General features: G+C 38.3%; 1 protein-coding gene across 13 annotated transcripts in view; it reads left to right on the forward strand.

Moving 5' to 3' along the window:
- LOC135200757 (homeobox protein cut-like) overlaps nt 1-15000 on the forward strand; it is a 504978-nt gene that overhangs the window by 368785 nt on the left and 121193 nt on the right. For 11 of the 13 annotated variants that reach the window (XM_064229372.1, XM_064229370.1, XM_064229371.1 and 8 more), the window contains one exon: nt 2702-2740. The exons of the other annotated variants lie outside the window; for them this stretch is intronic. In XM_064229372.1, coding sequence (XP_064085442.1) covers nt 2702-2740 — 39 coding nt within the window. The remainder of the gene's footprint in view (nt 1-2701; nt 2741-15000) is intronic. 13 annotated transcript variants of the gene reach the window in all.

Below are 15000 nucleotides of genomic sequence, written 5' to 3' on the forward strand. Positions count from 1 at the left end.
ACTTCGTGACTTCTGGATGTGCAAGGGAATTTTTATATTCATAAACGAAAACTTGTCTTTCAAAGCTTTTCCATTATCGGTTATAGTAACCCCTTGTGCCACGTAACGTTTATAGGTTAAGTTTTTATCTAGTTAGCTAGTCATAACTTTATTTATTTAGTTACTGTGGCTATTGCGTATCCTTTAATTATAATTTTATATGGAGGCAATTAAAAAATTCAGAGTTATGTAGGCAAGTGACGAAAATCTAAATCAAACCATTAACGTTTTCATAAAGCCTGCACCGAAGTAGCATTTATGCAGATTACGAAAGACGTTAAATTTTAATGCACAATTTAGGGAACAGATCTTAACATTATATATAATCAAGTTAGGAAAAAATGCAAAGATACAAATGTCACGTGCCACTATTATGTGCAGGGGAAATCATCAGGAGGATTCTCCCCATACGATGATGGAGTTTTTGAAGCGGTCGAGTATACCGAAACAGAATGAATATAGTAGAATCTCTCTCTCTCTCTCTCTCTCTCTCTCTCTAGATAAAAGGGGGGAAGATACAGAACGGCAACTGCACCTGCGGTGATGTCTTTTAGAACATCAGCCAGGGCTTTGATCAGCGCCCTCGACGGGCGTTGATCATTAGCAACAGGCTGGCGTCATAAAGAGGGTTGGTTATGCAGGAGAGAGAGAGAGAGCTGGAGAGAGAGAGACGAGAGAGTAGAGACCCGATGAGAGATGGAGAGAGAGAGAGAGATGGATGAACGCATCATTACCAAAGTTTTTTCGCTTATACTGACATTACCTAAATTTCTCGAAAACCTTCAATTTAACACATAAAATCCTTTTAATGAGCACATTACAAATATATATATATTATATATAATATAAATATATATATCTATATATATATATATATATATATATATATATATATATATATAATATATATATATATATGTCAGTTTGACGCTACCTGAATTTATCTACATAAAACCTCCCGCTTAACGTCAAATTCTATTTCACGATAATGTCTAAAATTCTCTTTCTTACTAAAATCATTCATAATGCATAGGGAATAAATCTCTGATTAGAAAGCTAAATAGGAAAATAAGAATAAGTTCTTGCTTGCTGAACCTTGTTTTTGTCAACGAAGCAAGAAAATTGTCTTACTCGTTGAAACCTCCTCTCGTGCAGGAAGTACGGAGATGATTTTACTTGGTAAAATGATCTCCATAAAGGAAGAAAGTTCTCTCATTTTGTGAAACCTTGCTCACTGTGCAGGAAAGCCGAACCAAAGCATTTGATCATTGCTCCCCGTTGCCGACCATTTTTAATTTTAATACCTGATACATTTACTAATACATTCTGTGCACATTTGCAATAGTTTCGAATTCATTGGGGCGATCATTCCGGAAGCGGCACATTAAAAGTATTTTGTGTTGCGTATTTAATCACATAATAGCTTGAGCGTTGAAATCACACAAGCACCGAAACAGTTTATTGCTGCCGATTGGACATTTTCAAAACGCTCTCTCTCTCTCTCTCTCTCTCTCTCTCTCTCTCTCTCTCTCTCTGCACCATGTGTTCCAACAATAGTGATAATTATGATCGATGGAATTTCTTCGATTAGAATAGTTTTATGTGTTTGTACCCCATACGTAAAGTTTTTTTAGTGCTTTGAATATACAGCGTATATAAGAGCATTAGGTTAGATATAATTCCGAACAGTTATATTCATTACATACATATGTAGCTTGTAAATTCTCAAATATAATTATAGTACAAAAGTCAAAACTTTACAGTTGATTCAAGATACTAAATGGAGTTCCATTTATACAGTGAAGTAAATGGAAACAGTTTACTAATTCATTTGATTTCGTGGCAAATCAGTTCAAGTAGGTTGTCTGAACTTTCTTTTAAATACTGTGATGAATTATGAGTCACGTTTGAACTAACTGGGAAAGTGGCTAGCTAATTCTTTATTATTCAACCATATTTTCCGTTCAATGATTGTAGCGATATATCAGTTATGGTCTGTTATTAACCGGATGTAAATAAATTATGTTTTCATTATGGTTAGGGACTGTGGAGATTTGTCCATTACTGGGGCAAATCTGTGTTGATATATCAGTGTGTGCATTTCTTTACACATTCTCATTCATTTCATTGGCATCTTGTCATTCATGAAAACCTTTTCTTAAACTTGTTTTCAGTAAATAATAAGTTACATATTTCACAAAAAATATGATAAGTAAAAATCACAAGTTTCAGATATAACCTATAAACATTTCAGAGGCAATCTGTAATCTAATTAATCTATCATTCTAATGTGCTTACTTACCTTGAATAACTAATCATTTAAGTTCAGTTACATATTTTCTAACGGTAAACATAGCTAAAAGATAACACTGACAGGAATCTACAGGGATTATTAGTTAGGAATTCTAGAAGCAAGGAAAGTATTAGACTGCAAGGAGATTTGACATGGTCAGAGACTTCAGAGAAAGAAGACTGACTGTATATAACAATCACGAAATCTCACTTAGGCCTAAGAAAGATCACCCTTCCTCTTAGGCCTGAAAGCATGTCATTCAGAATTCAGAACTGCATCACCTCTCCGCCCCCCTCCCAAAATGTATCAATTCAAATCGCTTCAGTTCAATCAATAGAGTAATACAGATAGAATTATTTTGCATTGCAGCTTGCCGTAGGAAACCCGAATCTTGCCAGATGCCAAATGGTTAGTATTGTCTCTCCTTCAAGTTCCACACCACAAGCTAGTCATGTTTGATAATAAAAAAAAAAAAAAAAAAAAAAAAAACAAAAAAAAAAAAAAAAAAAAGTCCTTCCGGAGATAGCTAAATGTACTGTATACTGTCAAACCTCAAGAGTTCCACTGACTGCGGTGATAGATTAGGGTTAATTATTTGCCATTTTCTTGATTATCATCCCTGTTATCATAATTATCCCTCCCTTTTCATATTTCCTCAGCCATGTCAAAATTCTTCAGTGAGTTTTTCACTTTCTTGCGTCTGACTTGAATATAAATGGTTAGTTGGGGGAAACACAGTAATCTTTGTGAGTGAACAAAGTCATTTTCTTTTTCCGTGGAGAGGTTGACTGTATTTCTTACATGCGTATTGATGGAAAGATGTTATTTGCTGTGTGATTTCTCTAGCTCCAAAGTAAAGTAGTTTTGTTTTAGTCTGCCATAGTTTTACTAATACCATTTCCTTACTAATATAGTTATGCATTTTGCAGTATTCGTATCTTTTCATTCGCAAATCAGAAATGTATGTCTGGTGATCCTAAACGCAGTGAATAGGGGCGTCTGTATTTTACTTGATTTGTTTACGTTTCCATTCCAATTAAGGGTATGCCCTTTACGGCGGTATCCTTCGCCATGTCCCTTTATTAAAATTGGCGTTATTGGCAATTATTATCTGCTAACAGGGGTGCCAACAGACGGAACTTGTTGCATGGGCTTTATATTATTTCCAAACGCGGTGGAAGTCAGCGGACGCACTTTGATTATGTTATTTTATAATTGGGTGCCTTTGAATTCACAATGCTAAATTAATATAGGTGTTTAATGAACCGGCTTCGGCGTCCTTGTTTGCGGTTGTTCTGGTTGGCAGCCCTGCCCATTGGAGCCATCTGGCGACAGGTCGAAGCTGATCGTTCGTCTAACCATCAGCGGAGGCAAGTGTTATTAAACGGCGCTGTTGCAAGGTCGTAAATCCATCACAGTATCATGGCCATATCGGCCTTATCACCTGTTCCCTGCCGATCGTGTATGAAGAGTAGACGAGAGACGTGGACGCGCTATAAATTCTTAGTGTTATAACAATTTCCCTCACTTTTCTTTTTGCCCTTCTCGTTTTCGATTTCTGTCTTCGCTAACGAGGGGTTTAACTCCAAATGCCTATTTGCCTGCTTTTATTAAACGATTGCATTGTTTTCAAAAAGACACAAATCACTTAGGAGTTTCTGCTTGCGCGCAGAGAGAGAGAGAGAGAGAGAGAGAGAGAGAGAGAGAGAGAGAGAGAGAGTCGAGACTGTTATTATTTAGATTTTGTTAGAATGCAGTTTAAACGCCATCCCTCTTGTCATAGCTATGCGCCAGTGATGCCATATGGCCCATCGTTAATCCGAATATCCTAGGAATGTGAGCCTTACGGCATTGGACGGATGAGTCACATCCCCTATTATTATCGTATGACTTAATGACGTTATTCAATAAGGGCTTTATTGGCTTGCATGAATATCATAAATCTAACCCCCCCCCCCTCCCCAACCAATCTTTGACCTCACCCCCCCCCATTCCCTGCCTTTAGATCCACTCACTCTTTTCCCCTCCTTAGCCTCTTCCTCCTCAGTCTCCTTCCACTCCCCCCCCCCTCCCTCCCTCCCTCCCTCCATCTCTCAGCCTCAACCACTCCCCCCTCTCACTCTCCGCTTGAGCCTTAGCATGTATTTCCACATAAGTGACCCTGTGACTAATACCAGATAATTGTATGCGAATGAGAAATATCTGACCGTTGCACCATGTCTGAAAAGACACTGGGATGATGACGTTTGGTGTGACATCGTTTCCGAAAGAGAACATCGGCATGTTTATTTTTTAAAAGGGAAGTTTCAATTAGAATTTTAGGAAACTTTATTTATCACAAATTTCACGCTGCCATGGAGTACAGATTTCTCTAGTATTTTTTTTTTATTTCTTCTATTGCGGCTTCCGAGTGTAGTACATCGTTTCGTGAATTGTAAAATGAAGTGCCTGCAAAACGAAGGGTTGAGAAAATGAACGCCTGCCACAATCGATGCATGATGGAAGACCTAATTCCCGGTCAGCATGAAGATCAAAGATCATGCCAATGGATCCAGTGGTGTTAATGGCGTAAGGGGGCGTGTTTGACCCTGGAAGGGGGCGAGGGGTTGGGGGAGGGGAGGGGGGGGGTGAGGTGAAACTAACTACAGGCTGGATGGTCCCTGGGGATTGCGCAGTCACATGTAATTGCTTTCGGAAATCAGTATGTCGTGCAAGCACTTCATCCGTCTTGGCTTGTATAAGACCCGTGTACAAATCTGAGGGTCATTATCCGATTAAAACATTGATCCTTGTACACTATTGATCAGGTGGACGACAGCTTCGGCCATCCCTACCCCGCAACGCCGCCACGCCGACATGTCAGGGTACGTCGCCTACGCGATCGAGGATTTCACAAACAGTAAAAAATTAGATGTTTTGTCTTGTCGTTACAGTTATGAATTTGGAATGAAAGTTAAATAAAAAAAAAGGAGGTGGTTACAAAACCTGAAGGCAATTTGGATCTATGGAAAATATAGTTTTATAGTTGTAAAATATAATCTCTTTTTATTGACAGTTTTTAGCATGTATTATTCCCATGCATCAAAGTATTGCTCTTAAGAGAACGTAAGGATTATCTAACATCATTATTGCCTGTTGCGGGATATGTAAATATTATCCAGTTTCACTCCTCCAAGTTATCCGTTACTGCAGAGATTTATGTTTTCGTAACTGCATTTTTATGATTAAAAAAAACACTAATTCGGAGATAATTCTATTCAAAAATATATTTGCATTAAATTTATGCAACATGTCCCTCCCCGCACGTAAATATGTGCCAAAAATGAATTCATAATAAATTTTAATAATTTATTGCCATAGATTAAATTACAAAAATGACGTAAGCAAAATCCATTTTACGAGATTATGGTGTTGAAGATACAATCTTCATAGAATTTTTCGTTTAAATATAAATAAAATGCAACATATTTTACTCGTGATCGTGATGATAAGCAAAGTAATTAGGGAAAAGAAATCTAAGAACAGGTTTCCTTTGGGTTGTGAGTTTGACATGCATAAGCCATACTCCTCTTCCTTTCGCATACAGCTCTCAACGTCCGTGTGACAAATGAAAGTGAAATATATTCATTCATAAGAATGCGACTTTCATCATACAACTGTGGAAGGCGTGCCGATGAGTCGGAAGCCATTTTCATCATTATTGTAAATTTCATCGATATTCCCTTTCCGGGAACGGCCAATCGATCATCCAGACAGACATCAGTTGTAGCTAAGCAGAGGGAATAAGACAGGAAAAGGAGTGGGGAAGGACGGAAGTAGATTCGTTGCAGACAGTGATGTTATCGCGGAAAATTTATTTCTATGCAAATTGCGAGACACGAATCGCCAAAAGAACGTTTTTTCTGTGTATGATATGGTTTGTGATAAGTACAGTTTTACTATTGCAGTATTATCAGTGTTCTTGTTATTATCGTCATTAAATTAGTGAGCTCAATTTCTAATCTGTTTCGGTCCGTAGTTTAGGTTGAAATGATTACCTTATTAGTTATTTTTACCTTATTAGTTATTTTCGAGAGCTGTAGTTCACCAGCGGGAGTTTCTTTTGGATATTGGAATATAATGCAGGCTGCACTGCAAATTAATAATTATATCTGTTGATTCTATTCGACACAAAAGCCGTAGCGTAATCTATTCACCTAAATTTTAAATGGCGATATTGTTTCAGTGTATATCCTGTTTTGAATTGTTACACGGTTGCTATTTTAATTTTCTAGTAATCTCACAAAGTAATGCATCAAAGCCGGTAAAAACACTGTGCGTTGAGGAACGATGCTTGACCAGAAAAATATATTATATGGCGCTTGTTTTGGATGATAATCCTCATAAATATCTATATTAGAACTGAATGCTAAGCCATCCGGAAGAAGTGGAAATCTCTCCTCCTCCTCCTCCTCCTCCTCCTCCTCTTATTCCCTCAGCTCACACAAACAGCTCACACAAACACTTGGGTAAGTCAAGTGATCAGACCAGCAAATCATTATTATGTACGCATCTTGAGCCGCGTGCGGTGCAACCCAAATCCCCTAAAAAATGAGAAAGCTTTTGAACTAGCACTGCACGTAGTTGCATTAACTGTTGTTTAGGAGGAAGTCGCATTGGCACAAGGTCGTTATAATAAAATGCTGCTTGTAAGTTTTTAGTGACGTTTCTTATTTTCGGTCGGGACTTCGAAGAGAAAAAGGAGGGCCGTCATAGTAAACGGGTTTCCAAGAATGTCTCGCAGGGGTTGTCGGGGGAACGCTAACGAGGTATCTTGCCACTGTGGGCATGGACGTTATTGTACAAGATGTTTGCTGTGCTATGTTATTGTACGAGCGTTCCCAACACACTCCAGTAATACTTATTCTGGTATTTTCAGTGGTTGTTTTTTAGTCTCTCTCTCTCTTTCTCTCTCTCTGTCTTTCTTTCTCGACATTTTAGTATATTCTACCTGCCATGCCATATAAAGAATATTTGTATTTTCATCTCTTGGCACGTCTTACTTTCAGTATTTTATATGCGCGTACCTACACGTGTATATATATATATATATATATATATATATATATATATATATATATATATATATATATATATATAAACGTGATTGTGTTTGATGTCTTTATCCATATATTCCTTCAGACTTACTCCAGTTCACAGTGAACTCTGTGGATGTTTTTCCATTGGGTTTATCCGCGGTTCCCTTCCCCCATCCCATGTTCCTTCAATTCCTTCCCTTAAACCTCCGTCCGATCAGAAATTGTTGAAGCGGCACCCTTCATTAGACGACCGCGTATATATAAAAAAAAAGTTGATAAACAAATAAAAAATTGGGGTGTATTTTATTCTCCCTCTCCCTCAATAGATTTCTTCCTCCTCCTCCTCCTCCTCTTCCTCCTCCTCCTCCTCCAGGAAAACCTCTCCCCACATCTCTTCGATTATAATTCTGATTGCAATTCATTATCATTTATAATTTGAGTCTCTGCCGAATACTTGATTGCGATTATGTTGTTTCCTAACAACGGCTCTCTCTCTCTCTCTCTCTCTCTCTCTCTCTCTCTCTCTCTCTCTCTCTCTCTCTCTACTGGTAATTGCATTATCTCTTGTCTTTGATTTCAAGTGAGGCTCGATATTTATCCTACCCACAGCGCTAAAAAAGAAAAAATAATAATAATTTAGGTATGATTCTGATTCTTGGCTCAAGCAAATATTCCGTCCTTTCAAAGTGGCAATCTCTTCATTATAGTAATGAAATTGACCTGCATGGATAATTTAATTATTTTGCATTACTATTTCGGTATCTTGTAACGTTTATCGCATATCTTATTTATTGCGTACGTATCCGGTCTGTCCTTTCATTGTTTGATAATAGTTGAAACGTTTCATGATTTATGAGAGTTGTTGCATCAGCAGCAGCAAACTCTCGTTACCACAAAGAATGCTTTGCAAACTTTTTTTTTTAAGGGTCCTATAGCCAGATGTCTCCGATGAGAATAATTGTTGCCCCGTCGTTTATTTCTTCGCTTTAGAAGCATCTCAGCCTGTAAATATGGAAATAAATTAACAGGTACAGAAAGGTAGTAAAATGCAGAAGCCGACATTCCACGGAACAACCAAAGCCGATTTTAAGTCGGAAATGAAGTATTTTTGTTGAACATTTAGGGACAGTTTTTCCTTCGCCTACAGCTTTTGTTGTCTGAAGTATTTGTAGGGGGCCATTAAAAGTCATTGGGTGTTGGAGGGGTAGCGGTGGGAGGGAGGAAATATTACTCCCCTCATCCATCCTTCTTCCTCTCCCCCTTCCCGACGTACTCCCCTACCCTTACCCCCTCCGGTGTACCTCGGGGGTTTTCGCCAATACCTTACCGTTAATGTATTAGGCTCCTCAATTGCGGGCCTCCGAACGACAGAGTGAGCGAACTTTTAATAGATTTATTCTTATAGTTTTCGTGATGGATGTAGCCCGCAGTTATTTCTATTAGACCCACGACTAGTCTCTCGTCTTTTTTTTTCAGAATTTTTTTTTTTTTTAAGGAGACGTGAGGAAGAGAAGCCTCAATATTCTTTCTTGTATGCTTACTGAACATAAAGTAACTTTAGTGTATTATATATATATTTATATATGCCAGCGCCTGAATGCCATCAGTGGTTTTCTTCTCATATACGCTCAGGGAGAATTTATGCGCAGTCTTGTTCTGATGAAAATAACCGTTTTTGGACACTTAGTTCGTTTACTTTCGTGTTTGCGAAAGTTTGTACGAAAAAGCTGAACAATGGGGATTGCCACCAAACAAGGACCAGGTTTGGCAAGAGGTGATAGGAGAAAATGATTATACCCACTTGTGTTTGCATGTTTAATTATATTCCCTTCCATCTGCAGCCTCCCTCTCTCCCTGCCTCACTATCAATTAATGAACGTTTTTTTTTTTTATTTCTTTTGATATCAACCTGGCGTCGCCGTTCTTTCAAAAGCCTCCAGATGGTTCACTAAGCTGGCGCGTGTTCTTTGAATTCGCTCTCTCTCTCTCTCTCTCTCTCTCTATGTCGTTATTTTTTCATTCATTTAATTTTAGTATTTTGCTGATTACCTTGATACAGCAGGAGCCGAGAGAGATGATTATCAAATTCAGCTGTTGCTTTTTGTCCTCTGCCTTCTCTTTGGTGTGCGTGTGGTTAGTAGTCTACCGGATTGTTCTCCCCGAAGGCAAAAACTTCGTTCCCTCTCTGTCTTGGGTTTGATGACGCAGATAACTGTCAACGAAACGCATTCTTTTGGGAGCGAAGACTTCGTAATGAGATGGTTTGTAAATTAAGCCAAAAAATATTAAGATCTTCTATTTGTTCCTTTTGATGCTCAGAAAAGAAGGCTAAAAGGAGAAGACCAAGCGACGATCGGGACGCCCTTCCAACACGCCGCCTTTGGCAAGAGCGCAAGCAAGTAACTTCAGACGATAATTGGTGCTTTGCAGAGGCTTTGCAGAAGACCCACAAACTATTGCATCGTTTTATCATTGCGAGGAAAAAAAATTGAACTTGCCAATGAGCTACACCCTTAGCCTAGCGGCGATTTCTCTCAGATCACTCTGCTCTTCTCAAGGGCTGGCTGGCTGTAAGTCAAGCACCGATGGTTGACATCAACTTAGATATATTACATCTTGTTTTAGCTTCTCCTAAAGCGAATAAAGACAGTGGGTGGGGGAAGAAAAGGAAGGAGCTCGGGGAAATAATCCTTTCTGTTATTTATCACCTAATAAATTATTTGGTTGCTGTTCATATAACAGTTGAGTTGTTATTTATTTAGTAGGTTATTTAGTCGACATTTTGACCATTTGTCAATATTGCGGCGTGTGGGGGGTGAAGTGGTGGTTGGGTTTTTTTGTTGTTTTTTTATCCATATTTTGAATCTTATGTATTAATTCTGCTTTACATTATATTAGTCATATCGTATTCCCGGACATTCTTGTATCATGGCATAGGCTTTATGAAGAGCTAAGAAATAATCACCAGTGTAAATTACAACGTAAGCGGAGCCCAAGAATTTTTTCTCCACTATGTGTAAAAATTTGTGGTTTCACTAACAGACCCTTTGGAATTTTTACTTTTTTCTTATTTTATCTTTGCCGTTTTTCTCTACACAACTTTCTTTTGAACACAAACCGACCATCCCCCGTTCAGCTGACGCGGCTTATGATGGAGTGAGGCGATTTTGCGGAAGGCGATAAAAAAATGATGAATAAAAACATGTTACAAGTAATTAGGCACATCTTTTCAGCAAGGGGTCGAGAGAGAGAGAGAGAGAGAGAGAGAGAGAGAGGAAAGACGGAAGAGAAGCATAAGCACTTCTGATACTTCCGAATTAAAATAATCTGTTTTAAACAACAGATCTTTGCATTATAGAGAGAGAGAGAGAGAGAGAGAGAGAGAGAGAGAGAGAGAGAGAGACCGCTTAGCGTATTGAATGCTCGTGTGTATGCATACCCGTACGCATTAGATTTCAAAGCCGTGTCATATGGATCACGGACTTGTTAGAATCTTCTGGTTTAGAAGATCATTACGAAGGATTAATTGGGGTCCTTTGACTTGGGAGTTAAGTTGAAGAGTAGAACCTCTGGCCATTTTAGGGGATTTGTCAAGGAAATGGAGTGGTTGGGGTCAGGGAGGATTGGTACTTGGGAGGAGGGGTTAGCTTATGATTACTTTGGTCACATTACGAGACAGGAAATAGTGGTAAGGCTAATATACAAAACCACAGCCATCTTCAACGGCTCCTGTCTCCTTTGTAATTCTTTAAAAAGGTCCATCACTTCCGAAAGGGAGATTAAGCTTCCTCGGTTTCGTTAGGGAGACAAAGCTTTCGTGAGCAGACTCTGCGGATTGGCTTGTTTATTCATGCATGCATGCACGTATGTATTTATGTGGGTGTATATAAATATATATTATATACGTGTGTGTTAAAGTAAATGTTTTCGATTCATAGCGACACTGCGTAGAAACATTGGGTTATTACCTGCGGAGCTAACGCGCGTACACTAACAAGGAACGGCTTAAAAAGAAGAGTTCGTATAGTATATATATATATATATATACATAATATATTCACTTTTCTTTTTAGCCGCTCTTCTAGCTAGGGTGGCTAAGAAGATAAAACACCGATCACAGCCGCATTCATACTTTTAATTGTTGAATTATGAACCTTTATTCAGATCATATCTGCAACATTAACTGTTTCTGAGAAGTAACTAAGGGCATGAACGCCAAGCACAAAGAATTCTCTTCTTTGAAATTCGGCCAGATTTTGGGAGCAGTCGGCGACTCCAGAATAATGAGACCAGAATTTGCCAATGATTACAGTACGAACATTGATTACGGGGATCCGTTAAGTGTATCATTTTCACCTCAACAGTTACGGGGTAGACATTGGATCATTATAATAAAAATAGGGGGACACTCGGGAACACTTGGGAACTCTTCCCATGAAATGAGTAATTACATTGAATAACAACCCCCTAAACCCGTTCTCCTACCCCCCCCCCACCCCCAATTCACCTAACCACCATACCAGCGGTACGACACACCTAACCATTGCTATCTTTGGGTTCAACACCACTAGATGTTCTATTTTTTCCATATGCGTGGCTGGTCTTCCGTCTAGTGTACTGTGATTTCTTGAGATATTTCCTGTTTTTACATAAGTCAGTTATTTTGTTCTGTCATGAATTCTTTCTCTTTTCGTGTTTTTTATGACCGCCTTTGTGTGGTGGCGTTTTCCTTAAGTCTGTCTTCATTTTATTTTCTGATAAGGCTTTCTTGGCAACCAAGTTTTCGCAGTCCATACTCTTGAGCTTATGGTTCACGGTATATCTTCGCCCTTCAATCTGTAACTTTCATAAGTTTTCTTTTCCTTGCCACCCGAGAATATTTGTTTAACTATTCTCCAAAGAATGTTTGTTAAACTATTCTCCATTTCATCGTTGGTGGTGGCAACACTCATACCTGAAATAGTAGTTGTTTGCGAGTCGTTTTTGCTCTATTAAAGCGGATTTCATGCTTTTGTGCCTGACAGCATCATTCTGAGGAAGGAAACCTATCACGCAGCATTTGTTGCCCGAACAAAGATCAAAGATCCGTCATGTCAGATGGATCTCGATAAGATCAGCCAATGGCCTAATTAATGATCAAATTGAAGAGCGAGATTCTTTTCATGCGTCTCCCTCTAGAACTTTTGGGCGACCCATTTTGACGTTCTGATCTTTGATCTTGTTGTGGATATAAACACGTACATAAACACGCAGTTATGAGTGCAGTCAGCGTATGCAACCACGGATCAAAGCGGATATATAATTAAACCGCAAAATGACGTTTTACAGCAAATGTTAATTGATGTTTACAGACGGGAATACCCTTCAAGAATTTCTCATTATTATTTCTGATCTCGCTTTCACTTGCCGATTTGCTTTGCTTAATATGTTTTTGTATTCAGTTTACCTTCTCGTTCTTGCGCCATACGAGAAAATGCAAAGTGAAAAGATTTCTCTGTTCATTCCCTCTGAAGTGAAAAATCACTTTTAAGTTGACTTTTCGGAAGTAATTATGTGTGTGGTGTTACAGTTGAAGCCGAGAAGAACAGATGAAGTAATTTGATATAGAAATTTGTGTTTGAGATAAATTAGAGGAACGGGATTGAGATGAAACAGAATAGAGGAATGGATAAAAATTGAGATTATTCTGAGTGATATTTAAAAATATCATTCATGAAGAGCATGAATGATTCGACCAGGAAATAAAAATAAGAACTTCAGGAGAATTATGAAAGGCTACACAATGTTTGAAAATAAATTAACTTGGTTGGAGTTAATTCTATAACTGAAATTTGCAGAGAAACCGAGATTAAACAATAAATGTCACTTCTCTAAATAAAGAGCCCAGTTCAGAATATGCGAAGGAAATAATGTGCTTCTGAGTTACTGGATCTTTTATGACAATTATTTTTTATTGGCTGTAAAGTGTTTCGTGAATCATTTACTTTTATTAAGTATTTCGGTTTCGTTGAAAATAAGATGATATGTGAACATATACATACATACATATACATACTTCTTTCTCCCACGGTCTCATTGCGTTACCATTTCGTAGCTAATTTAGCCCTGATTGCACGTTGCACAAGCAAGAAACAAGCAGTTGAGAGGGCTTTCGCACATGTTATTCATTCTCATATTGCAAAGGCCAATCTATTAGACAAGCGGGGCAAGCATTGTGGGAGTGAAAGGCGCCTCCGAATAACCAACTTCCCTAACTTCCTTTAGCTTCGGTAGAAAGAAGAAATAACAATCATTTGCTTTCGGTACATTCTGAGTTCTATTCTTAGCTTCGTAACAGACGAAGGAGGCATTGACCTTGCAAATGAGTCGTTAATCAAATTGACAAAATATCTACCTGTCTGAGTCTTTCTTATTTTTTTCTCTCATTCTCTCCTTCTCTGTTTCTAGGTGTGTTCAGAGTTAATGTGGGTCGTGGTATATTTTTCTTACGCTTTCGTTTTGCGCATGTTTTTGATGTGTCACAGCTAGTTCTCTGGGTTTGTTTGATCCCTTGTTAGACCAAAATATGAATGATGTATTTTATTAAAAACGGAAGGATTGCCGTTTTCGTTTGTTCAAGTTAGTCTCATTAAAATTTGTACGACCGCAGTTGGTATCATCAATAAATTTGCTTTTTTGAGATCCGCAGAAAAATACGGAAATGTGTTATTTTGTGTGTATTTGTATGAGAGAGAGAGAGAGAGAGGAGAGAGAGAGAGAGAGAGAGAGAGAGAGAGAGAGAGAGAGAGATATTCAAATCAGATAGAAAATTATTGTAGAAAGTCTCGGAGTTTCATTTGTAATTTTGTCTTTGAAAAAGCACTTGCGTGTAAAGGAGCGTTTCCTTTTTATTCATGATGAAGGATTCCTGCTGCCATTTTACACATGACTTACATCCGGATTTCTAGTCGTCATTACCAGCGTGAAGGAAAAAAACTTAACGTTATTACGGCACTTAAATGTCCAAGTCCCACAATTTCACTTATAAGAGCGCTTACCCCCCCCCCCCCCTGCCTCCTACATGCCAGCCCCAGCTCCTCCCCTCCGTGCCTTCTTTATATCGTTTCTGATTGGTCATGTGAGTCCCTTAACTCCCTTTCTGATTGGTTCTGGTTGGGCTTCGTCTGGCAGTTTTGTCAAACAGTGCACTCCTAAGTGCCAATCATTTGACTAGTGGTATTTCTCTAAGTGGCACTCTTATTCAGTGACCAAGGGCATTTTTTCAACTTAAGAAGAAACGTTATTGGCTGCGCTTCCCAACTCATTTGAATTTACCTAATAGAGGAATTTTTCATCATGAACAACATAGTTTAACGAAATTGATTTGGAAATGGATATTGAATATAATGTCCATCTGAAAAATAACTGAAATTACTCCCGTGATCGTCTTTTGAATACTGGAATCTGTTAACCCTTTACCGTTATATGCAGTCGTTGGTGGGTATTTTCGAAGTTGCATCTGGATGTATAAATGCCATAAGTTTTTTAAAATGATTTATTATAGAGCCTACAAAATTTTCTTATCAAGTTGTTAGATATGATAACATATAT

The sequence above is a fragment of the Macrobrachium nipponense genome, chromosome 27, assembly GCF_015104395.2.
Source record: "Macrobrachium nipponense isolate FS-2020 chromosome 27, ASM1510439v2, whole genome shotgun sequence".
NCBI lineage: Eukaryota > Metazoa > Arthropoda > Malacostraca > Decapoda > Palaemonidae > Macrobrachium > Macrobrachium nipponense.